The sequence below is a fragment of the Myodes glareolus genome, chromosome 1 (assembly GCF_982192425.1).
Source record: "Myodes glareolus chromosome 1, mMyoGla1.1, whole genome shotgun sequence".
NCBI lineage: Eukaryota > Metazoa > Chordata > Mammalia > Rodentia > Cricetidae > Myodes > Myodes glareolus.
The window spans coordinates 77,073,547-77,094,128 of record NC_142026.1 but is presented as its reverse complement, the minus strand read 5'-3'; the positions used below and the strand labels follow the sequence as shown (position 1 = coordinate 77,094,128).

Genomic DNA, 20,582 nt, shown 5'->3' with positions numbered 1-20,582 from the left:
CCTACCGAAGATTCAGTATTATAGCCAAATGTCTCAATGTTCATTGTATGTAGGATCCATTGATCCACAGGTGCTGATCTAACCTTTAAAGGCCCAAGCATCTTTTTGCATTCTACGTTGATATTTTCAAAAGCCAGAGATTCAATAAGTACTCATCTAGCATCTGGGTCTATTAGTCCTATTTGTACAGCCTTGGTTAATCTTTGTAAAAATCACTAAAGTGTTCTCTCTGGCCCTGCTTAACCTTGGCATACAACTCAATTCATTTTCTTAGTTCTTGAATTCTGTCCCAAGCACTTAAGGCTGCTTTGTGGCATAGGGACAAGATTTGTTCCTCATATAGAGCTTGAACCTGTGGGTCAGAATAAGTGCCTTCATCCAGAATTTGATCTGGGGAAGTCTCAAGGCCTTTTGCTTTTCCCTGTTGTTCCAAAACTTTTGCTTCTTCTCTGAAATAACACTTAAACTTTAATTGAGCCTTCAGACAAGGTGGAATAGGCTCACATTTTTGGGCCTCCAAGCCTTTCCTATAATTAAATCCTCCCATATACCCTCCCTGCTAACTTTCAAATTCATGGCATCTTTTTCTTAAGTGTTATTACAAACATATGTGTCTATATGTATACATATATGTTTATAAATAACATATTCAATACATATGTTGGTTATATGCATATTTTCAATGTTAACTATTTGGTTTTGAAGAAGCAGTAGGTGAATGCTTCCCTTGGGGAGACTCTCCTGCTCCCCGCATCCTACAGTTGCCTGTAGTTCTTTGTGTAGGGTTGAAGGCTTGTGGGAATTTCTCCCTATCCCCTTGGTATGCCCATTGTTCTTATCTTTATCCAACACATGTTTGGGAGGTTGTGTTGAAAAGATTTTATAGACAAAGCTTCTGGCATGACTAGGTGTGATGGTTATTCGTGGCTGTCAGCTGGCTTACCTCTGGAATAACCTACAATCCAGAAATGGATGAAAGACCTGTAAGATAATTTTTGATTATTTTGAAGTGACTGAATCCTCTTATAGCCTAGAACTTTGAGATAGGAAGACAAATGCTATTAATCCAAACTTGAGGCTGAAGGGTGCACACCTTTGATCAGGAATGAGAGGTTGGAAGATATACCTTTAATCTGGACCACAGATCCACTTTGGTTGGAAGTCTATATAATGACATGAAGATAGGAATCATTTTGTTCATTGCCTGTTTGTTGTCTCATTTTCTTGCTAGCACAGCCATTCCTTCACTGGCATTGGAGCTTCTTTCTTTAGGATTCCAGCATATAGTGAAGACCAGCCAAGATATCCAGCCTTGTAGTCTAAGCAACGACTAGATTTTGGGACTTTCTGCTACAGTCACCCATTGTTGGATGACCTGGATAGCATCGTGTAAGTCATCCAATAAATCTCCATTTTATATATACATATGTGTTTGTATGTGTATGTATGTACAGTTATATATTTACACATATATGTATATTCATTTTATAAGTGCTGTTACTCTAGAGAACTCTGACTAGTACACTAGAAGATACAATCTCACAACAAATTTCCTGATCTTCTGCTTCTTTAATCTTTATAGCCCCTTTTCAAACATGATTATCGAGCCTGGCCTCTCCATTTTGATGATTTGTTAATTTTTGCAGTGATCTCTGTTGAAATGAGATGTTTCTTTGGTGAGGGGCAAAGATTAAGCTTACTTGTAAGTACAAGGAAAATGTTTAGTTATTTGTTAGGGATTATAATGGTTTAGTAAAGTGGTGGTTGTTATCCTCTAAGATTCATGTCTTCACCAGCAACAGTAGGAAACTGAATTTCTAACAACAGTCATGGTGTCTGAAATTTGTTAAGAGGGTCTTGAGTACAATGAAAGAGACGTTTTGACCACAGTATGCTTGCCACTGGTACATTCTTAGGACTATTGTGCTAGGATGAGAGTTGATGTGGTTCATAGACTGTCAGAGACCAGCTCCAATAAAAATACCACTTATCAGGGTAAAAGCATGGGGATTAGAAGAGTTGGTAAAGGACAAGAAGACACAGATGAAAATGAAACAGAAAACATAGGGTAGTACTAGGAAAGAGTTCCAATAAATACTGAACTCTCTTTGCGTTTAATTTTCCATACTCTTTTATACCCCAAACCGGCAGAGGAAAGAAGGCAAAAGACAGCTTTAACATGATACAAAGGACAACTAGAACAATGACTTGCTTCAATACTTGAAGCATCTCAAGTATCAGCATTCTGTTGTTTAAGCAGTGAACCCATGCTAGACCAAGTATCCTGAAAACAGCCATTCCCAAGGTCAAACCTCCTATTTCAAAAGAAGGAGCATAAGTATGCTTGAATTTCCTGACCATTGGTCAGGGTGGAGTGAATCTCCACCTGATTCACTGGGCCATCTGAATGTAAAAAAGATCAAGTAACAACACCGTATGTCAGGGTATGTAGCCATACTTGTTTCCAGAAACTTTGAACAAGCTAAAGCTCTCTGGCCTTCAGACAAAGTGGAAATAGGCTCACATTTTTGGGCCTCCACAATAGGCATCATAGTTGTCTAAGACTGTTTGTTGACTCCCTCCTTTGGAAGCTTCTATGGTGCTTCTGGCATCATGAAAATTATTCCTCAGGAATCAATTTAATTATTTTTTATTTTTTTATGAGAAAGTAATTTTATTAAATTATAAAAGTTTCCATTTCTGCTCCTCCTCCCACCACCCTCCCACTCCCCCCACTCCCTCTCCTCCTCCCTCTCCATCCCTGCTGTGGGAGTTCCTTCAGCTCCTTCAGCCAATCGCCGCTGAGTTACCAGCCCATTGGGGCGTGGTCTCTCCCTTTAAAAAAAGCAGCGGCTGTCCTCCACTCTCTCTTTGTCTTCCGGCTCCATTTCCGGCCCCTGGACTCCTTTCCTGTTCGCGCGGAGGGGCTGTTGTCTGGGACGGTAATCTGTAAGTTTTTTCCCCTTTGAATAAATAACCATTATATTAATCATAATTCCAAACTGGTGTGGGATTGTCTGTGACTTACGCCTTCACATCCCTAAGAGCAGTCAGGGTTTCCTGCCCTGTGGAAAGTTCAAGTTCCTCCCCCCTCCCTCCAGGTCCAGGAAGGTGAGTATCCAAACAGACTGGATCCCCAAAATCCAGTATATGCAGAGGAAACAAGTCCCAGTGTCATTGTCAATGGCTTTTCAGAAAGACTCGGGGCCAGCCACATTCAGAGAATCCGGCCACATTCAGAGGATCTGGTTGGATCACGTCCTTGTTCAGTCCCAGTCCAACTGGCCTTGGTAAACTCTCATTAGATCAGTCCCCTTGTATCAGTGGGTGATCGCATCCCTCGCAGTCCTGATTTACTTTTTCATTTTCTTCCTCCTTCTGCTCCTCATTGGGACCTTGGGGGGCTCAGTCCGGTGCTCCAATGTGGGGTCTCCGTCTGTATCGCCATCCATCGTCGGATGAAGGTTCCCTCTGGTCTTGCCTTCTTTGCTCACGTTCTCTTTCCTTCTGCTTCTCGTTTGGACCTAGGGAGTTAAGTCCAGTGTTCCAATGTGGGTCTCTGTCTCTATCTCCATCCATCGCCAGATGAAGGATCTATGGTGATAAGCAAAATATTCATCAGTATGGTTATGGGCCAAAGCCGGTTCAGGCACCCTCTCCTCTGTCCAGAGAACAATCTGGGGATCTCTCCTTGGACCTGGGATCCCATATATAATCAAGTCTCCTGTAAACCCTAAAATGACTCCCTTAGTTGAAATATATTCTTCCCTGATCCCATATTCATCCTTCCTCCCTCCCCCCCATCCCAGTCCACCGAGCTTTCCCCATTCCTCCCCTAGTCCCTTTTCTCTAACCCTCTCCCCTTCCAACAACCCTCCCACCCACCCCCCCCCATGCACCCGAGGTTACCTGGGACTCTTGTCTATTTCCTATCTCCTGGCGGATAGCTAAATAATCTTCATCAGGTTCACCTTCTTATTTAGCTTCTCTAGGATCACGAATAATAGGCTCAAAGACCTTTAATTATGGTTAGAATCCACTTATGAGTGAATACATACCGTGTTCTTCTTTTTGGGTCTGGGTTACCTCACTCAGTAAAGCGTTTTCTATTTCCATCCATTTGCATGCAAAATTCAAGATGTCTTTGAGATATCATCTTACACCTGTCAGAATAGCCAAACTCAAAAACACCAATGATAACCTATGCTGGAGAGGATGTGGAATGAGGGGAACACTCATCCATTGTTGGTGGGAATGCAAACTTGTGCAGCCACTGTGGAAATCAGTGTGGCGGTTTCTCAGGAAACTGGGAGTCAACCTCCCTCAGGACCCAGCAATTCCACTCTTGGTAATATACCCAATAGATTCCCTAGCATACTACAAAATCATTTGTTCAACTATGTTCATAGCTGCACTATTTGTAATAGCCAGAACCTGGAAACAACCTAGGTGCCCCTCAATAGAAGAATGGTTAAAAAAGGTGTGGAACATATACACATTAGAGTTTTACTCAGTGGTCAATTTAATTATTTTGAGACAAGGTCTCTATTTATAGCCATCTGAGATTCAATATGTAGATCTGGCTGGCCTTGAACTCGAGTTCCCTTTGCTCATGCCTCCTGAGTTCTGGTTAAACGGCTTGCTTGACCTTGCCAAACTTTACATAACTTGTCTTTATCAGGTTTTTCTCTTTTGTGGTTTTTGGAACCATGGCTCTGCTGTGTTATCTTTGCTGACCTGGAACTCATTCTGTAGACCAGGCTTGTCTTAAACTCACATAGATCTATGTGTCTGTGCCTCTGCCTCCTGAGTGCTGGGATTAAAAGGTGTCACTATGACCTGTCCTGTTACCATGTCTTGACAATTACCCAAGGTAACTGCACAGTCTACTTGACAGAAGTGTGTGATCAACTGGATCTCTTGTTTATTGAATTTAAAGACTTCTGTTACACTAAATTGGAAACTCTAATTGAAATAAAAAACTTTAACATATCAAATTTAAACAACGTGAAATAAGGTAAACATAACTATAAGAAATAATGAAAATAAAGCAGTTATAAAGTGCCACCTTTAAACAACCCTGTGCCTAGACTGACAGGATTCTATCAGAACTGCAAAGAAAAACTAACAGCAAAGCTGCTACTCAAAATACTTCTTGACACAAGATAGGAAAAGTTCTTGACTCTAAATACTAGGTGATGCTAAACCAGATAATGAACTGAGCATCATAGTACCTGCTGTATTGTAGAGGTGGGTGGATCTCAGTGAGTTCCAGGCCAGCCTTGACCTCAAAGTGAGTTCCAGACAAGCCAGGGCTGTTACACAGTGAAACTCTATCTTGAGAAAAAAACGATGAATAAATAGATAGATAAATTAATACGTAAAACCACCAGTAAATGATACCACCAAAAAGAAACTACAGATTGATACATCCATTTTTTAAAAATTCTGATCACCAGGCAGTGGTGGCACACACCTTTAATCCCAGCACTCGGGGTGGGGGGGCAGAGGCAAGCAGATCTCTGTGAGTTCCAGGCCAGCCTGGTCTACAAGAGCTAGTTCTAGGAAGGCTCCAAAGCTAGAGAGAAACTTGTTTCGAAAAAACAACAACAACAAAACCAAACTACCAACTGATCTTTAAAACCAGTACTCCTGATGAAGAGGTTGGCTGATCTCTGGGACTTCAAGGCCAACGAAGTTTACAAAAAAAAAAAAAAGGAAAGAAAGAAAAAAGAAAGAAAGAAAGAAAGAAAGAAAGAAAGAAAGAAAGAAAGAAAGATAGAAAACGAGAAAAGAGAAAGAAGCAAGCTACTTCCAGTACTGCCAGGGTTACACAGAGAAACTCTGCTGAAAAAAAAATTCTATTATTAGCTTTTTTTATACTCACACACCGATGTATGTATATGCTCACATTCTGCATTTGTTTGTGTTTGTGCGTGTACACCTCAAACACTGCCCATTCTCACTCCTACCTCTGCACTATCCTGGTCTGCAATTCCAACGAATTTCCCTATTATGTTTCTCTCTATTCATTTTGTATGGGACCAACTGTGATTAACCAGGGACTTCTGTGAGACTGTGGACTGTGGGTTTGGAGATGTGTTGGAGTCTGGTGGGTTCAACAGAGGACTACAGACAACTAAAGGCAGTGAGTCTTTTCCTACAATCCACACAGAGCCAACATTTGATAGGTAAAGAGTTGGTCCTGTGAGCCTTTCCCTTTCCTAGACTGATTGTGGTCTAGTGTGAGGTCAATGCAGGTAAGTACAGTTGCTGTTGGTTACTGATTACAACAGCTGTATGGAGTCTAGAGAATGGCATGTCTTAGCCCTTCCTCCTCTTTCCCTGATAATTCCCTTTCAACTCCTCTTCCTCAGTGTTCCCAGAGCCACTGACTTTTGTAGGGCTGGCACCAAATACCTTCCTTTTATTATGCATCAGAGACCACAATATTCTCTGAATTCACCATTGCATTTTTGAATAAATATAAAACTTCTATATTTTATCTAAAAAGCACTTTTCGTGTCACAGAAGCTTAACGTATTTCTGAGTTACCAAAATCACAAAACCATTATCTAGTGGTGAGAGCAGTACAGCTCAGAATGAGCTCAGTATCGGAGGCTGGGAGACAAGCCGAGGTTAGGCTGCCTGTTTTTTTAACTGAAGGTTTCAGAACTCACTATGGGGGTCAGGTACCGGAGTGCAACGTCTTCCTAGATCCAGTTCTGGCAGGAAGCATGGGAGCATGTGGGGAGGCTGTGCAGATCGGGTTCAGGGCAGCCTGACAGCTGGAGCTGTGTGGAAGGCAGCCAGAGACGGAGTGGGTGGGACGGTTCAATGGGGCGGAGACACTCTAGCACAAACAGCAGTTGGGAGGGTGCTAGAGATTATTTAGGTGAGTGTAGGTGGAATGATGGACAAGTGGGAGGAGTTAGAGGAGTGACATAAACAGTATCTGGGAAACTAGTGAGGGAGAGGACCCGGAAGTGGACTGAGGAGTCAAAGCCGGAAGTGCCTAGTGCTGCTTCCCTGCTGGTGCTCTGGGCCTTGCACTGTGGGAAGCTGCGTGGTCCGGAACTGGGTGAGGGAGACCCTGGCAGGTATTTCAGGATCTGAAATCTCCGGAGCCTCAGTTGCAGCACAAGGCGGCCTGGGACAGCAGCGCGGCGACCCTGGAATCTCTCAGGAGGTTCAGAGGAGCCGCGGGGCTGGGACCCAGGAGCGAAGGGACCAGGGGTGCAAGCAGTTTCTCTGCTGCTCATAAGACTCTGAAAGTCGGCTGTGGATGTCTTACCGTCGTCGGTAAATTTTAGGTCACATAAACTCGAACGATCCTGATTTTTTTCATTGATCTGACTACCAAAATAATCTCATAAAAATGACCTACTAGAATATTTGAATTTATGTGTTTTGTTTGCAAAGACGGTTGGTTCTCTTTGTGTGTTGGAAAGAAAAAAAAAACTCTTCAAATTTACATTCCTCCACGCCAACTTTCTTGCTAAATCTCTTAGCTATTAAAGAGAATGGGACATAGAACTAGGGATTTTGACTCCCAGAAACCTTTTATATATTTGTTATGAAATGAACGTCAGGATAAGTAATTTAATCAGAAATTATATTATTTTGCGAGTTCCATGAATATGGTTGAAAACATTAACATTTAAAAGAAAACATTTTGTCCATTATTAAATTTTCGTCTGACACTTTGTCATGTAAATAGATTGTTTTTAAAAGAATCTTTGAAAGATTTGATGACATACACCATAAATCCCACCGCTGGGGAGGCAGAGGCAGGTGGTTCTCAGTGAGTTTGAGGCCAGCCTAGTCTACCTAATGAGTTCTAGGACAGCCAGAGTATCATGATGAGACCCTGTCTCAAAAAAAGAAATGTGTATTTTTCTACTGAGTTCTTAATGTGCAACTTATAGCCAGGAAAGGACAGAATGCTATTTTATGTTATTAGATCACAGTATTTCCACAGCTAGAAAAGGTGTTATACGCCACGTGGTAGTGGTGGTGTTGGCACAACCATTTAATCCCAGCATTTGGGAGACAGGCAGATGGAGCTGAGAATTTCTTCCTACTCTGGTCCACTGAGGAAGTTTAAGGACAGCCGAATCTACAGAGATTAAACCTGTATCAGGAGGGAAAAAAGAAAAAGCAATGAAAAAATATTATAGTATAACATAATAAAGAAAGCATCTTTCAAATAATTACAATAACTCATCTATATCAGAAAAAAATGTCTAGAGAAATCTTATGTCTTCCTGGTCAAAGAAAAACACTCTGTCCATGGGCTCAAAATCAAGCTGGTTGTTTTTGGGGTTTTTTTTGTTTTGTTTTGTTTTGTTTTTATTACTCCTGTGTTTGCTGTGTTTGAGTCCTGAATTCATGGGTTGCTCTGTCTGGCACAAACTCACCAAGTAGACCAAGATGGCCTGGAAAACACAAGAGTTCCACCCTCCTCTATCTCCCTAGTGCTAAGATTAAAGTTGTTCACTGAAACAACTGTTCAAACTGTTGTTTTTTTTTTTTTTTATTTTGTCGTCTAGTAGACAGCCAGTGGTGTGACTGTGAACTTCTCCCTGGAGGAGAGGCAGTGCCTGGACCCTGCTCTGGGGGCTTTGTGCAGAGACTGGATGTTGCAGAATTGTAGTAGTCTGATTTCTGTGGGCGAGAATTGTTTGCATGTAGTCTCCCTTGCTCCTCCTCAGAGTGCTCTCCCTCAGAGTGCCTTTCTCTTACTCTGAAAGCATGTGTGCCTTTGAGAGGTGTGAGACTTCTATCATATTGGGTCTATGATAAACTCAGGATGTCACTAGTGTGTGATAGTCTCATCCCAATCTTTCAGTTTCATTTCTGCAGCTGAGATTTGACTGTCCTGTGACTGGAAGTGGATTCAAGTCACACTAAATGAAAATGATTCCTAAATGTTTTCAGTATTCTGACCATGCCTGACAATTGGGGAAACACTTCTAGATTCCTCTCTTCATCTACTGAGCACAGTACTATGTTAGAAATCCAGGTGCTTCCTGAGGAATCTCTTTCTCATGTGCAGGGTTAACTGATCACCCAAACTTGCTCACCTGTTAAGAACAAAGAGGCCAGGAAGGTGAAGAGTGATGAGACAGTATTTCAGGATCGAGGTGTTTGGAGGGATTGGTGAAGGGGTGCCTGTTAGTATTCAGATGTACTGGCCTGTACTTGATGTCCTGACAAGATAGGTCCACAGCTGCAGCCACTAAGAACACCTCCTATGCCCATGCACTATGTTCCCTTTTACTATCACTTTCTCTTTTTCCTCTCTCTTTCTCTCTGCCCCTCTATTTTCTCTCTCTCTCTCTCTTTCTCTCTGTCTCTCTTCCTCTCTCGTTCTTTCTCTTCCTCCACTCTAATCCCCAGGGACCAGTCTCTGCCCCCTTCTCTTTCCCCTTCTCTGCCCCTTGTCTCACTTCTTCCACTAAACCTCCTATGTGAGCACCATTGTATGGTGTTCCTCCTTCCCACTGATTTTTAAATCTATTGTAATTACTGCAAGGGACTCAAGTGAATGTGTGAGTGGGACATGAGATCAGTGTGCCACATTCTGTGTCACTAGAAATGATTCTGGAGACGTCCACTGAGAAGGATCTCAGGATCGTCCTATTATAGGTACAGGAACTGGTTCTACAGAAGAATTGAAAATGGAGTCAGGTAAAATTTTATTTGAGTGTGCATGTGAGTGATGCTGTCCTTTTCATTGACATCACTAGTCATGTCTTCATAACAGTTCTAATTCTTTTACTTTGTAATTAACTGCACTTACCTCTCCATCAATTTTAAGGTAGAATTTTTATCTAAAACAATATGGTTGACAGTGATTTTTCTCCGCAAGCTTCAAATGTTCTTCCCTGCTCTCCTGAATTGGGAATCATTGACAAAACACCTTGTCATATAGTGTTTCTTGGGTTGTTTCAAGTGGTTTGTCATTTTTCTTTAACTGCTTTCAGTATTAACTTTTCTTTTTTCCTCCTTATATAAAAGGTCAACAAGCCATCTATTCTTTGTTCCTGAAAGAGAAACTCAAAAAAGAGAAACAAAAAGAAATGGCTGATTCTCCAGTAAACAGGCCCCAGGTCAGTGCTCATATCCCCCTCCCTTTTTATAGAAATGTTGTTTCAGACATTGGAAGCCTTTAAATTGTGCTTCTGGTTATATTTTTTAACATTATTATGAAAAATGTTGCTGACAAAGAAGCAGACAATTACACACTGAAATTAATCAGACCCAAAGAGTATGCAACTCAATGTACTGTTATGCAGTTAGAGTAGTCATTGGGATCAGAACCTCTGCAGCCTCACAAGGGATTTTGTATTTACATTATAGAATATATTTATGTGAACTTGTGAATGAAAGATGAGAATCTAATTTCATTCACCTACTTGGATCCACTTTTGCCTACACTATTTGGTGAAAAGGACATATTATTCTAATTTATCTTTTTGTCTCCATTATTAAATATTTAGTGGGCATGGCTTTACAGTATTCTTTCTGGATCCTCTATAGTATTCTGTTATGACTACACCTGTACACTGTAACTCAGTATGTCTACATCTCCTGTAGCACTTCTCTCAATTTTACTCTCCCCCAATTATTTGAGGATAAATATTACACATGAATTTTGATCTTTAATTTTGAAAATATATCCATTCTAACGCATGAACAAAATATGTGTTGAAGCCCAATTGCCACAGAGCATTGAACTTTATCTTTATATATTAGTGTGTAGGACTCCCGTGGCATGTAGGCTCCATTGGTGAGGTCTGTTGCATTTCCTTGAATCATGGTTATGAAAAGCACGTATTGAATCACAAAGAAAAGCTGTCACATCTTAGCAATGTGTGGAATTAAAAGAGACATATCTTGATTTTTAATGCAGTGTAAAACTTGGATCTTACTACTAAAAATGTAAGCACACTAGACAGTATAGAACATGGATTGATGTTGCCATGAAACTGATATTCTTGAGCATAGATTCAGATTGTACTCTACCTGTATTTCTCTTTGGTGTTTAATATCACAACAGTGATGACATGCCCATGTGTTTGTTGACACCTGATAACTGTTTGTCTCAGGAGAATTACTGATCACATCACCTACTTGATTAGGATGTTCAGGGGTAACTTCCCAAACTTGAGAGATCAGTATATTTTATTCTCTAACCTCCCCCACCACCACCACCACACACATACACACACACACACACACACACACACACACACAAATACAGCCTTTTTGGTTGGGAGTCATTATGTAGCATTATGTGGAATTCATCAGGAATTGAGGGCACTGACTAATTGGTGTGCATAATCCATCATATTTGATGCAGAACATTTCCCCGTGCTTGTCTTGCTCTAGTCCGTTCCTGTGAGAGTCATGGCTCTACTCCCCTACCTTGAAGTTGCAGTGTTTTAACATAGAGATTTAGGAAATGAGCTCTGGTTTGTATTTCTATTCCTCATTCATGACTCTGACAGGTTATGTTAACACTTTCCATTTTCACAGAAATAAAGGAAGAATCATGAACACTACTAACCTAAAGTATGATAGGCAATACAGCATAAGTACTAAAAGGGAACATGCTGCTAACCACAAAATTCAGATACAGTAGCTAAAGTTTTCTCCTGAGCCATTCTTTGAGTTCTGTTATATTTGCACAGCACTGAACAGTGACTGTAATTCTCAAAGAATTTAATATATTCATTTTCACCGGAAATCTATGTCACTTCTGAATGTATCCACAGTTACTATACTTAACGTGTCCATGCTTAGCTGCTACTCAGAAACTATTTTGGACTTACCCCAATTTTTATAACTCTTTGGGGGTGAAATAGTCCCCAGAACTTCTAAAATTATTTGTTTAAGTTGCCTTATGCCTATCCTTGAGTAAAATTTTAGATTATATCAAATATGGCTGCTGTAGATTTTTCTATCAGTTTGCCGGTAACTCAGATATTTTTATAAAAGTAATCCCACAGACTACTTCATCTCATGTTGTAATGTTAAAATTGACAGTATACATTGCTGTTACACTCATTGTTACTGCGGGCGAAAAACAGCTCTTTACCTATAGATTCGATTGTGAACTCTGTCTTCCATATTCGTTCCTTTTCTCTTGGATGGAATGGAGTTGATGGAGTGGAATTTAAACATGCAAACTGAGCATGTTAGGATACGATCATGTGAGGCTGAAAAATGCACAGGATTGATTCACTGTCAGTACTTTAGCATGATCTATAGGTACAGCAGTTAAAACATATTTCCTCATCACTATTTTCCTTCTGAGACATATATACTGTGAGACTATGGGTCATAAACACCACATCCATACCAGGTAGACAGCTGTGTCCAGACTTTATATGTGTGTCTCTTTTCATGGATGTGCTTGTGAAACTACTTCATCATCTTGATTTCAAGGACTTGGAACATTCATTATAATGCGTGACTATATCAGAAATCATCGCTTTGAGTAATTGTTTTCACTTATCTACATCCCTAATTTCCTCAAGTCTCCTTATCTCAAGGAAAACCTCTTTCTGGAATCACCTGGTCAAACTGTACTTTGTGTTTCAGGGTCCATTGACATTCAGGGATGTGACTGTGGACTTCTCCCAGGAAGAGTGGGAATGCCTAGACTCTGCTCAGAGGGCTTTGTACATTGATGTGATGTTGGAGAATTACAGTAGCCTGCTCTTTGTGGGTGAGAGCATTTTTATTGTAGAATTCCTAAATCATTCTTTGTATATACTGACTTGTAAACTCTGTTAAGCTGTCCTAGAAACAGTGGAAGGCAGGAAAGTTTGGTACTAGAAATAACTTTTTCATGGAATTTGACTCTCATTTCATTTCCATGTTAAAGGTACCATGCAAACCTTACTGTGTTTCCAAAATAAATTCCATATATATTTCTATATATATCTTAAAACTCCAAGTCCATCATTGTAACTTTCATGGTTTTGTGAGAAAAAGCTCAGGATAGGCGATCTGAAATTTTTCCTTAAATATGCTAAAAGATTCTGGCAAGAAATAGCAATTAGAAATCATTCCTAGTTTCTTCTACTTTGTGTTCTCTTGATGTACTGAGCACAGTGTTTTGTTTGATGTCTCTATTTTTTCTAAAAATTCTAGCATGGGTCATTGGCTACCTCACAGAACATGTGGATTATTGTATGCAAGATAGGCCTGGTCACCTGTCCTGAGCAAATGAGATAGCCCTGGAATGTGGAGAGGAGAGAGTAGTCAAAACCAGGGTGAGCTCGTGAATAAGCAGGACAACAGTAATGGCTTCCAGTGAAAAAGAAAGCAATTGCTGGGAATGCTTTTGCTATATTCGATTCCATTTGAAAGAATGCCTCATCATTGAACTTAGTAGAATATTCTGGTCCCAGGATGCATCCTGCCTGTTGTAACTGTTACAAGGTATTGTGCCTTATTGCACCTGATTTATGGTGACTTAATACCAGTACAAAATGTAATTTTTTGTTTTGTTTTGGTTTTGGTTTGTTTTGATTTTTGTATTTCGAGACAGGGTTTCTCTGTAGCTTTGGTGCCTATCCTAGAACTACCTCTTGTAAATCGGCTAGCCTCCAACTCACAGAGATCCGCCTACCTCTGCCTCCCAAGTGCTGGGGTAAAGGCGTGCGCCGTTACCACTGGGCACAAAATGCATTTTATTTAACTATGCTGATATCAGATTGGAATAATTTTACAAATTATAAGCCTAATGTGAATCCATGAATTAGTATTATTCTGAAATTGCCTTCCTTGCATGTCTATCTTCATATTACATATTTTGTCCAGCGGAGAATACACAGACATCCTTCTCAGAAGTCGGTGTGCTGAATAGACTTGGAAATAAGCACATGAAGAAAGTTAGGAAACACAGTAGTATGTGAAGCTAACACCGGGAAAGATAGAAATAAGCAATAGCTGCCCGTTTCAAACCTGCCTCAAATGATCTGAGCCTCTGCTGTCTGGCAGAATACTAGCTTTCCATTCATTTATTTGAAAGAATTATGTTTTTCTAGAGAGAAAAACCATTTGGTATTTTTAAGTAAGACTTTAATATTTAAAGGAATTGGCCCTTCTTTACAGTATTCTTCAGGAATCTTCTGACATGAAATATTTAAAAATAGAGACATGTATTCTTAATATAATCAGTCAATGAGCTCCATCCCACAGCTAATTGCTAATGCCTCACTTTCCTGATCCATCTTCTGCCATTAGACATTTTTGATAAGGATGAGGTATCTGCTATATCTCAGACCCTTGGAGCCTCTCTGTCTGTTTTTGTGAGAATACATTCAATTATGGTGGAAGATAAATGTCTAATTAGTTTCTGATTCACTTATCTTTAGAAAAAACATAGGAAGACAGCCATTTATCACATGTTTAGTGTTGGATCAAGCCCTATTAATCTGAATTGTATTCATTTTCAGAAAACTATTGCATATGTGATCCTGTCTATCAACATGTGAAGACTGAAAAGGAGTCTTTTCGGTGTAATGACCTTGGAAAAATGCTTCATGACCCCTCCTCATGTGCACTTTATAGAACAAGTGAAACTACAGAAAGCTCTAATAACTACAGATGCAATAATCACGGGGATGTCTCTGTTGACTCATCAAACCCAGATAGACATGACAGCATGCACATTGGAGAAGAACCTTGCAAATCTAAAGTCTGTGAGAAATCCTTAAATTTGTATCCCAACATTACTCAATATCAGAGACTCTATGTTGCAAGATCAGAACACAGGCAGGGAGAATATGATGACTATTTCACCTCTGCTTGCAGTCTCTTGCAACAAAAATTCTCCACTGGAGAGACACCACACCAGTCTAGGAAATGTGTGAAATACTTCACTGCTGCCTCAAGCCTCACTGTACATCAGAGAATACAAACTGGAGAGAAGCCTTACAGATGTGAAGAATGTGACAAATATTTTACCCGACTTTCAACTCTTAGAGCACATCAGAAAATTCATACTGGAGAGAAACTTTACAAATGTAGGGAATGTGAGAAATCCTTTACCCATAACTCATATCTTAGAACACATCAGAGAGTCCACACTGGAGAAAGACCTTACACTTGTAAGGAGTGTGGCAAATGTTTTACTACATGCTCAGACCTCAGAAAACATCAGAAAATTCATACTGGAGAGAAAATTCACAAATGCAAACACTGTGACATGTCCTTTCTCCGTATTTCTACTCTAAGAAGACATCAGAGTGTTCATACTGGAGAGAGACCTTACAAATGTCTGGAATGTAACAAATCCTTTATCGACATGTCACATCTTAGAACACATCAGAGAATTCATACTGGAGAGAGACCATACAGTTGTAAGGAATGTGACAAATCTTTTACTAGGTACTCCCACCTCAAAGCCCATCAGAACATTCATACTAGAGAGAAACAACAAATACAATGACTAGCATATCCTATATCTATCTTTCAAATCTTAAAGCACATCAGAGAGTTTACATTGGAGAGAAAAATACCATTCTCATAATGTGACATAGCATTTTATAGGTGTTCTCTGCCTATAAAACCTAACAGCATATATAATGTGTTACGGGATAATTTTTTGTATACTGTGAAGATGTGTCTGCCAAAGTTCCTTCTGATTAGTTTGATAAAGAGCTGAATAGCCAATGGCTAGGTGTGAGAAAATGGGCAGAACTTCTCAGGAAAGAAAGGAACTTGGGATGAATCTGGTGTGGCAGCAGATGCCAAAAAGACATGGGAGGCATCAGATGTACAAAATGGAAGAGAGGTAAAGAGTCAGTTGACAAAATGTAGGTTAATAGAAACCTGTTACTTAAATTATAAGAGCTAGTTGGGAACAAACATAAAGGTCAAGGTTTCATAATTTATTATACATCATTGTAGTATTGTTTGGGTGCTGTCAGTCCAAAGAAAGTCCAACCAAAAAGATAAACTACAATAAATAGAAACATAGAGATAAGAAACTTGTGAAAACCTGTTATGAAGTTTTAAATCTTAGGAGATATCACAGAGTTTGTATTTTAAAAAAATTTGCAATAGTAACAATGTGAATTCCTTTTTCACATATATGGGTGCTTTGCCAGATGTGTAAAGAGTTCCTTTGCTGATCTTTCTCTACACTACATGCTTGCCAGGTGGCAAGGAATGCAGCAGAGGGTATAAGATTACACAAAGCTGGATTTACAGATAGTTGTGATCTCTTCTATGTGTGTTAGGAATGGAATCCCAGTCCTCTGGAAGGACATCAGTGCTCTTTAAGCACTACCTTGACTCCAGCTCCTGAGACATGCAGTAAATAAGTCACTTATCTTTACTGTGTTGTGGTGCCACACGTCTTTAATCTTGGCATTCAGGAGACAGACAGGTGGATACCTGTGAGTTCAAGGCCAGCCTAGTGTACACAGCTAGTTCCACAACACCTAAGGCTGTTACATAGTGAAATCTTTTCTCAAAGAACAAAACAAAAAAAATGTTCTGCATTCAAGAATTCATAATAAAGACGGACTATGTGGTGCATACTTTTTTTCCCCAGCACTCAGGAGGCAGATGTAAGAAGATTTCTATGAGTCTAAGACAATCCTGGTCTACATAGTGAGATCCAGGACTGCCAGGTGTACATAAAACCTGTCTTGAAGAAAGTAAAATAAATCATAATAAGGACAAAATCTAGTAACTTTAAAAAAATACAAATGGAAGATGAACAACGTCATTAGAAAAGGATAAATCAGAATGGCAATGGGATATCACCTACTCAATAGAAGGGCAATCATATTAGTAAATATAAAATAGCAAATATTAGTGATAATGCCAAGGAACTAGAATCCTTAAACCTGCAAAATAAAAGTGTTATGATAAGAAAGATTGAAAGTCTCTTAGAAAATAAAATTTCAAATTGCCATATGACCTAGCATTCTACTACTAAGAATGCTTCCAAGTATTCAAAAAACAATGGGTGTGTTAATATACATAGCAGAATTATAACTATCCAAAGAGGAAAAATAAATGAAATCTTAATATATGTAATAAAATCAATAAAACTTGAAGACATGCTGAGTGAAAATTCAGAAACAATACATCATGTATTCTATTCTCTTTTATATAAAATATTTATAATAAGTGGGGTTGGAAAATAAGTTAGTACTTGGCAGAGCCTGGGAACAGAGACAAAGGAAAATAACTGTTGATTGGGTGTAGGGTTTTCATTGCAAGAATGAATGCAATGAAATGAGGTAGTAATGCATGACATAAATGGAATAAATGCCGCTGATTTTTTTCAAAAAATGTGGCAAAGACCTCTAATTGTCCAGTATACCACAAATTTCTTAATTCTGAGAAAACATGTAAAGAGATACCATATATAATCCCTATATCTTCTGTTCATTGGAAATTACACACACCAAATAAATTGAATTTGATAAATCCTTTACCTAGTGCTGAAATTGCCAACATCAATGCAACTTCAGCTTGAAAGACAATGTTCTAATTCAGTCTTCATCTTTTGTTCACTTTCAATAATCTTTACACTAAGCTGAAACCTTACAAATAGCAAGAAAGTGAGAAACTGTAAAGAGATAGGCTCTGACTGTGACATCATAGGCTTATCAAAAACAGCTTAGAAATCTCCAAGACTCTGGGCTTGGTGGTGTATCACTTTCATCTCAGCACTGTGGAGTCAGAAGCAGGTGGATCTCTTGAGTTCAGCCTGGTCCACAGTGCAATTCCCAACAGGGTGAGGACTATACAGAGAAATTCCATCTCAAAAAGCAAAGCAATAAAAAAAGAAGAAGAAGAAGAAAGAAAGAAATCCCTCAGGGCATGAATTTTGAACTACTGAAGAAAAGTATTTGCTGAACACAAAATAATAAAATGACATAGCTTTCATTTACTGTCAATAGACCTCCATGGAGGTAAAAGAGGCTTGTGGTACCATCCTTCAGTCGCGATGAAATTTTTATTGCCCTAATCTTACACAGTTACTTGTTCTTAATACTTCTTGAACAGTTATGAGTCTCTGCATTACCAAGTACATACTGCAAGAGGAGACTTCTTTCATCAAAGTTGCGAGTAGAAAAAATGATAATTATAGATATGAATATTTAGATGGCAGATTGACAATATCAACATTAATAAAACATAAATAGTTTCTGTCTTTGGACTTATACTTCGAAGTCTTGGTTTGTGAAAGGCATGAATTTATCTCTATGGAGCATGACTTAAATCTAGTGAGAGAGAGGTGGGTTATGCCAATTTACAGTTGTGCCAGTATTGCACCAGTATACACATTTTGCCCAATAGCTTGGTATTGTATGATGTACAGTCCATGGGTAAGAATATTAACTTATTTTCTTTGCCATCAGCCCTCACATGACCTTACAGTTCTATGAAAGGGAGCCAGTTTGGAGAAATTTCTGGTAAGTTCAAGTTGCTCTTTCTTGATCATGAAGCCAAAGTGTTCGGTGTTTACAGCAACACCATGTACTTCGGGTGACAAAGCAAGAACTGGCACCTGCTTTGTTTCGGATGTCTCTCAGGCCTCCCTGACCAGTAATTCCTAGGCAGATAAGCAGTATCTGGTACAAGGAGTTTCTTCTAATGGCCCTGGCATCTGCAAGCAGCATTATTTATAAATGTGGGACACCTCCGTTCAAAGTTTTAAAATTATATTTACTATTAACCTGTAAGACAATGGGATTTCAAGAGACTTCTTCATACATCCTTCCTTTTGGTTAACCCCCTTACTCTTCTTTACTTATTCCTGCCCCATCCCCAGTTTAACATCTAGCATACATTATCCAATGTCCCATTCATTTATAGCATAATGTTACTAAACATATGCACAAGCTTAACTCTGACTTAAACACATCTCCTAATAGTGCCACTCCCTATAGTCAAGTATTCAAAATATGAGTCTATGGTGACCATTCCTATTAAAATAATCACATCCTCCCACTCTTCCTTCTGTATTCCTGCCCCATCCCAAATTCAAGTTTTTGCACATATTATCCAATTCCCCACTATATTATATTGTTGGTTAACAGGTAAAAGTACCTTGTACTAAGTACTGATATTTTGACTTCAGGATCTGTTTTACCTGTAGGGTGGGGGGAAAAAAAAAGTTCAACTGTCCAAGCCCTAAAGGAGCTAGGACTTTCCAATAGCTGACCTATCTCCTCCTTAAACCATAGAAATCATCGCTTACATATCTTTGGTTCTCTAAAATGTTGAGATTGCTTCTAACAACACAAAGAACAAATGAATCTGATAGGTTGGGCTGAAAAGCTTACATTCTGTGTCCATTGATCATGATAAAGCACATAGGGAAAACCACTAATTTCTATGTCCTTGTGGGTGTAAATTGTAACTGTGACTTGCCCAGATGTTGTGGTTTGGGGGTTTAAATACTTCCTTAATGAAAGTTCAGGAACACACTCAGCTCCAGAGTCTGTACTTTTCTACTTGACAAAAATTTTTGCTGTTCAATTCAATAAAGATCTTGCTTTACGTGAACTATTGTACCTGTTTTCATTGTTTCAGACTCTCAGACCCTAACAATAATTTGTGTTCTACTATATTCTATTATAACTGTCCTCTCATATTTTTAAAACTTGGTTTCAAAATGAAGGTTCCTATGTAGCTTCTTCATGGCAATCTCATTTGAACTGACCATTCCGCGGCCCATTCTCCTCGTCACTTCACTACTTACTTGAGCCATTCTGCCCCCAGAATTGCACTCTAATTTCATATCACCTTTATTCTACTATCCATGCCATCTTCCTGCATGTCTCCACTACTGGTCCATTGATGGCTTTCTGACTTGTACATATAATCTTACATGAATGGAAAAACAAAAATTTGAAGCTAAGGCATACATTTTCATTTAACCATGTGTCAGGTGATGGAAATCTAACTTGATTCTGTTTTCTAGACGTCAATAAAGCAGCAATGAACATTATAGTGATATTTTATTTGTATTTTAATAAATAAAGCTTGCCTTAAGTTTAGAGAGCAAACCAGCCAGCCAGCCACTGACCTCTTTCCTCTATTTCAGTCCAACATGGCACTCCTCCTCCTCCAGGAATCTCAGCATAAGATTGTGAGTGAGAGCTATCTCTTCCATTTTTATTCCTTTCTACAGTTGAGAATAAAGGTGGCCACCACTATCGCCTGGTTTCTATGGCAAACTAGTGTGGCTATTGAGATTAAAGATATGTATCACCATTGTCTGGTCTGTAAGGCTGATCAATGTGGCTGTTGTACTCTCTGAATTTCAGGTAAGCTTTATTTATTAAAACACAAATGATCTGAGTGGTGGAGGCACACATATTTAATCCCAGCACTTGGGAGGCAGAGACAAGCAGATCTCTGTGAGTTTGAGGCCAACCTGTCCTCCAAGAGTTAGATCCAGGACAGGTAGGCTGTTATACAGAAGAACCCTGTCTCAAAAACAAAACAAAACACAAAAATAATACAAATGAAATAGCACTACAAAACATGCTGGGCAAGTATTCATTGGTAAGATGGCAAGTCCTTGG

At 39.3% G+C, this 20,582-nt stretch overlaps 1 protein-coding gene across 1 annotated transcript in view; it reads left to right on the top strand.

Moving 5' to 3' along the window:
* The window catches only part of LOC125411853 (uncharacterized), a 37,589-nt gene extending 18,032 nt beyond the window's left edge, over window positions 1–19,557 (top strand). Inside the window, 5 exon segments of the mRNA XM_087896804.1 lie at window positions 7,110–7,302; window positions 10,024–10,115; window positions 12,613–12,739; window positions 14,478–15,461; window positions 15,464–19,557. Coding sequence (XP_087752930.1) covers window positions 7,110–7,302; window positions 10,024–10,115; window positions 12,613–12,739; window positions 14,478–15,461; window positions 15,464–15,558 — 1,491 coding nt within the window. The 3' untranslated portion in view covers window positions 15,559–19,557.
* Window positions 19,558–20,582: the final 1,025 nt, after the last annotated feature.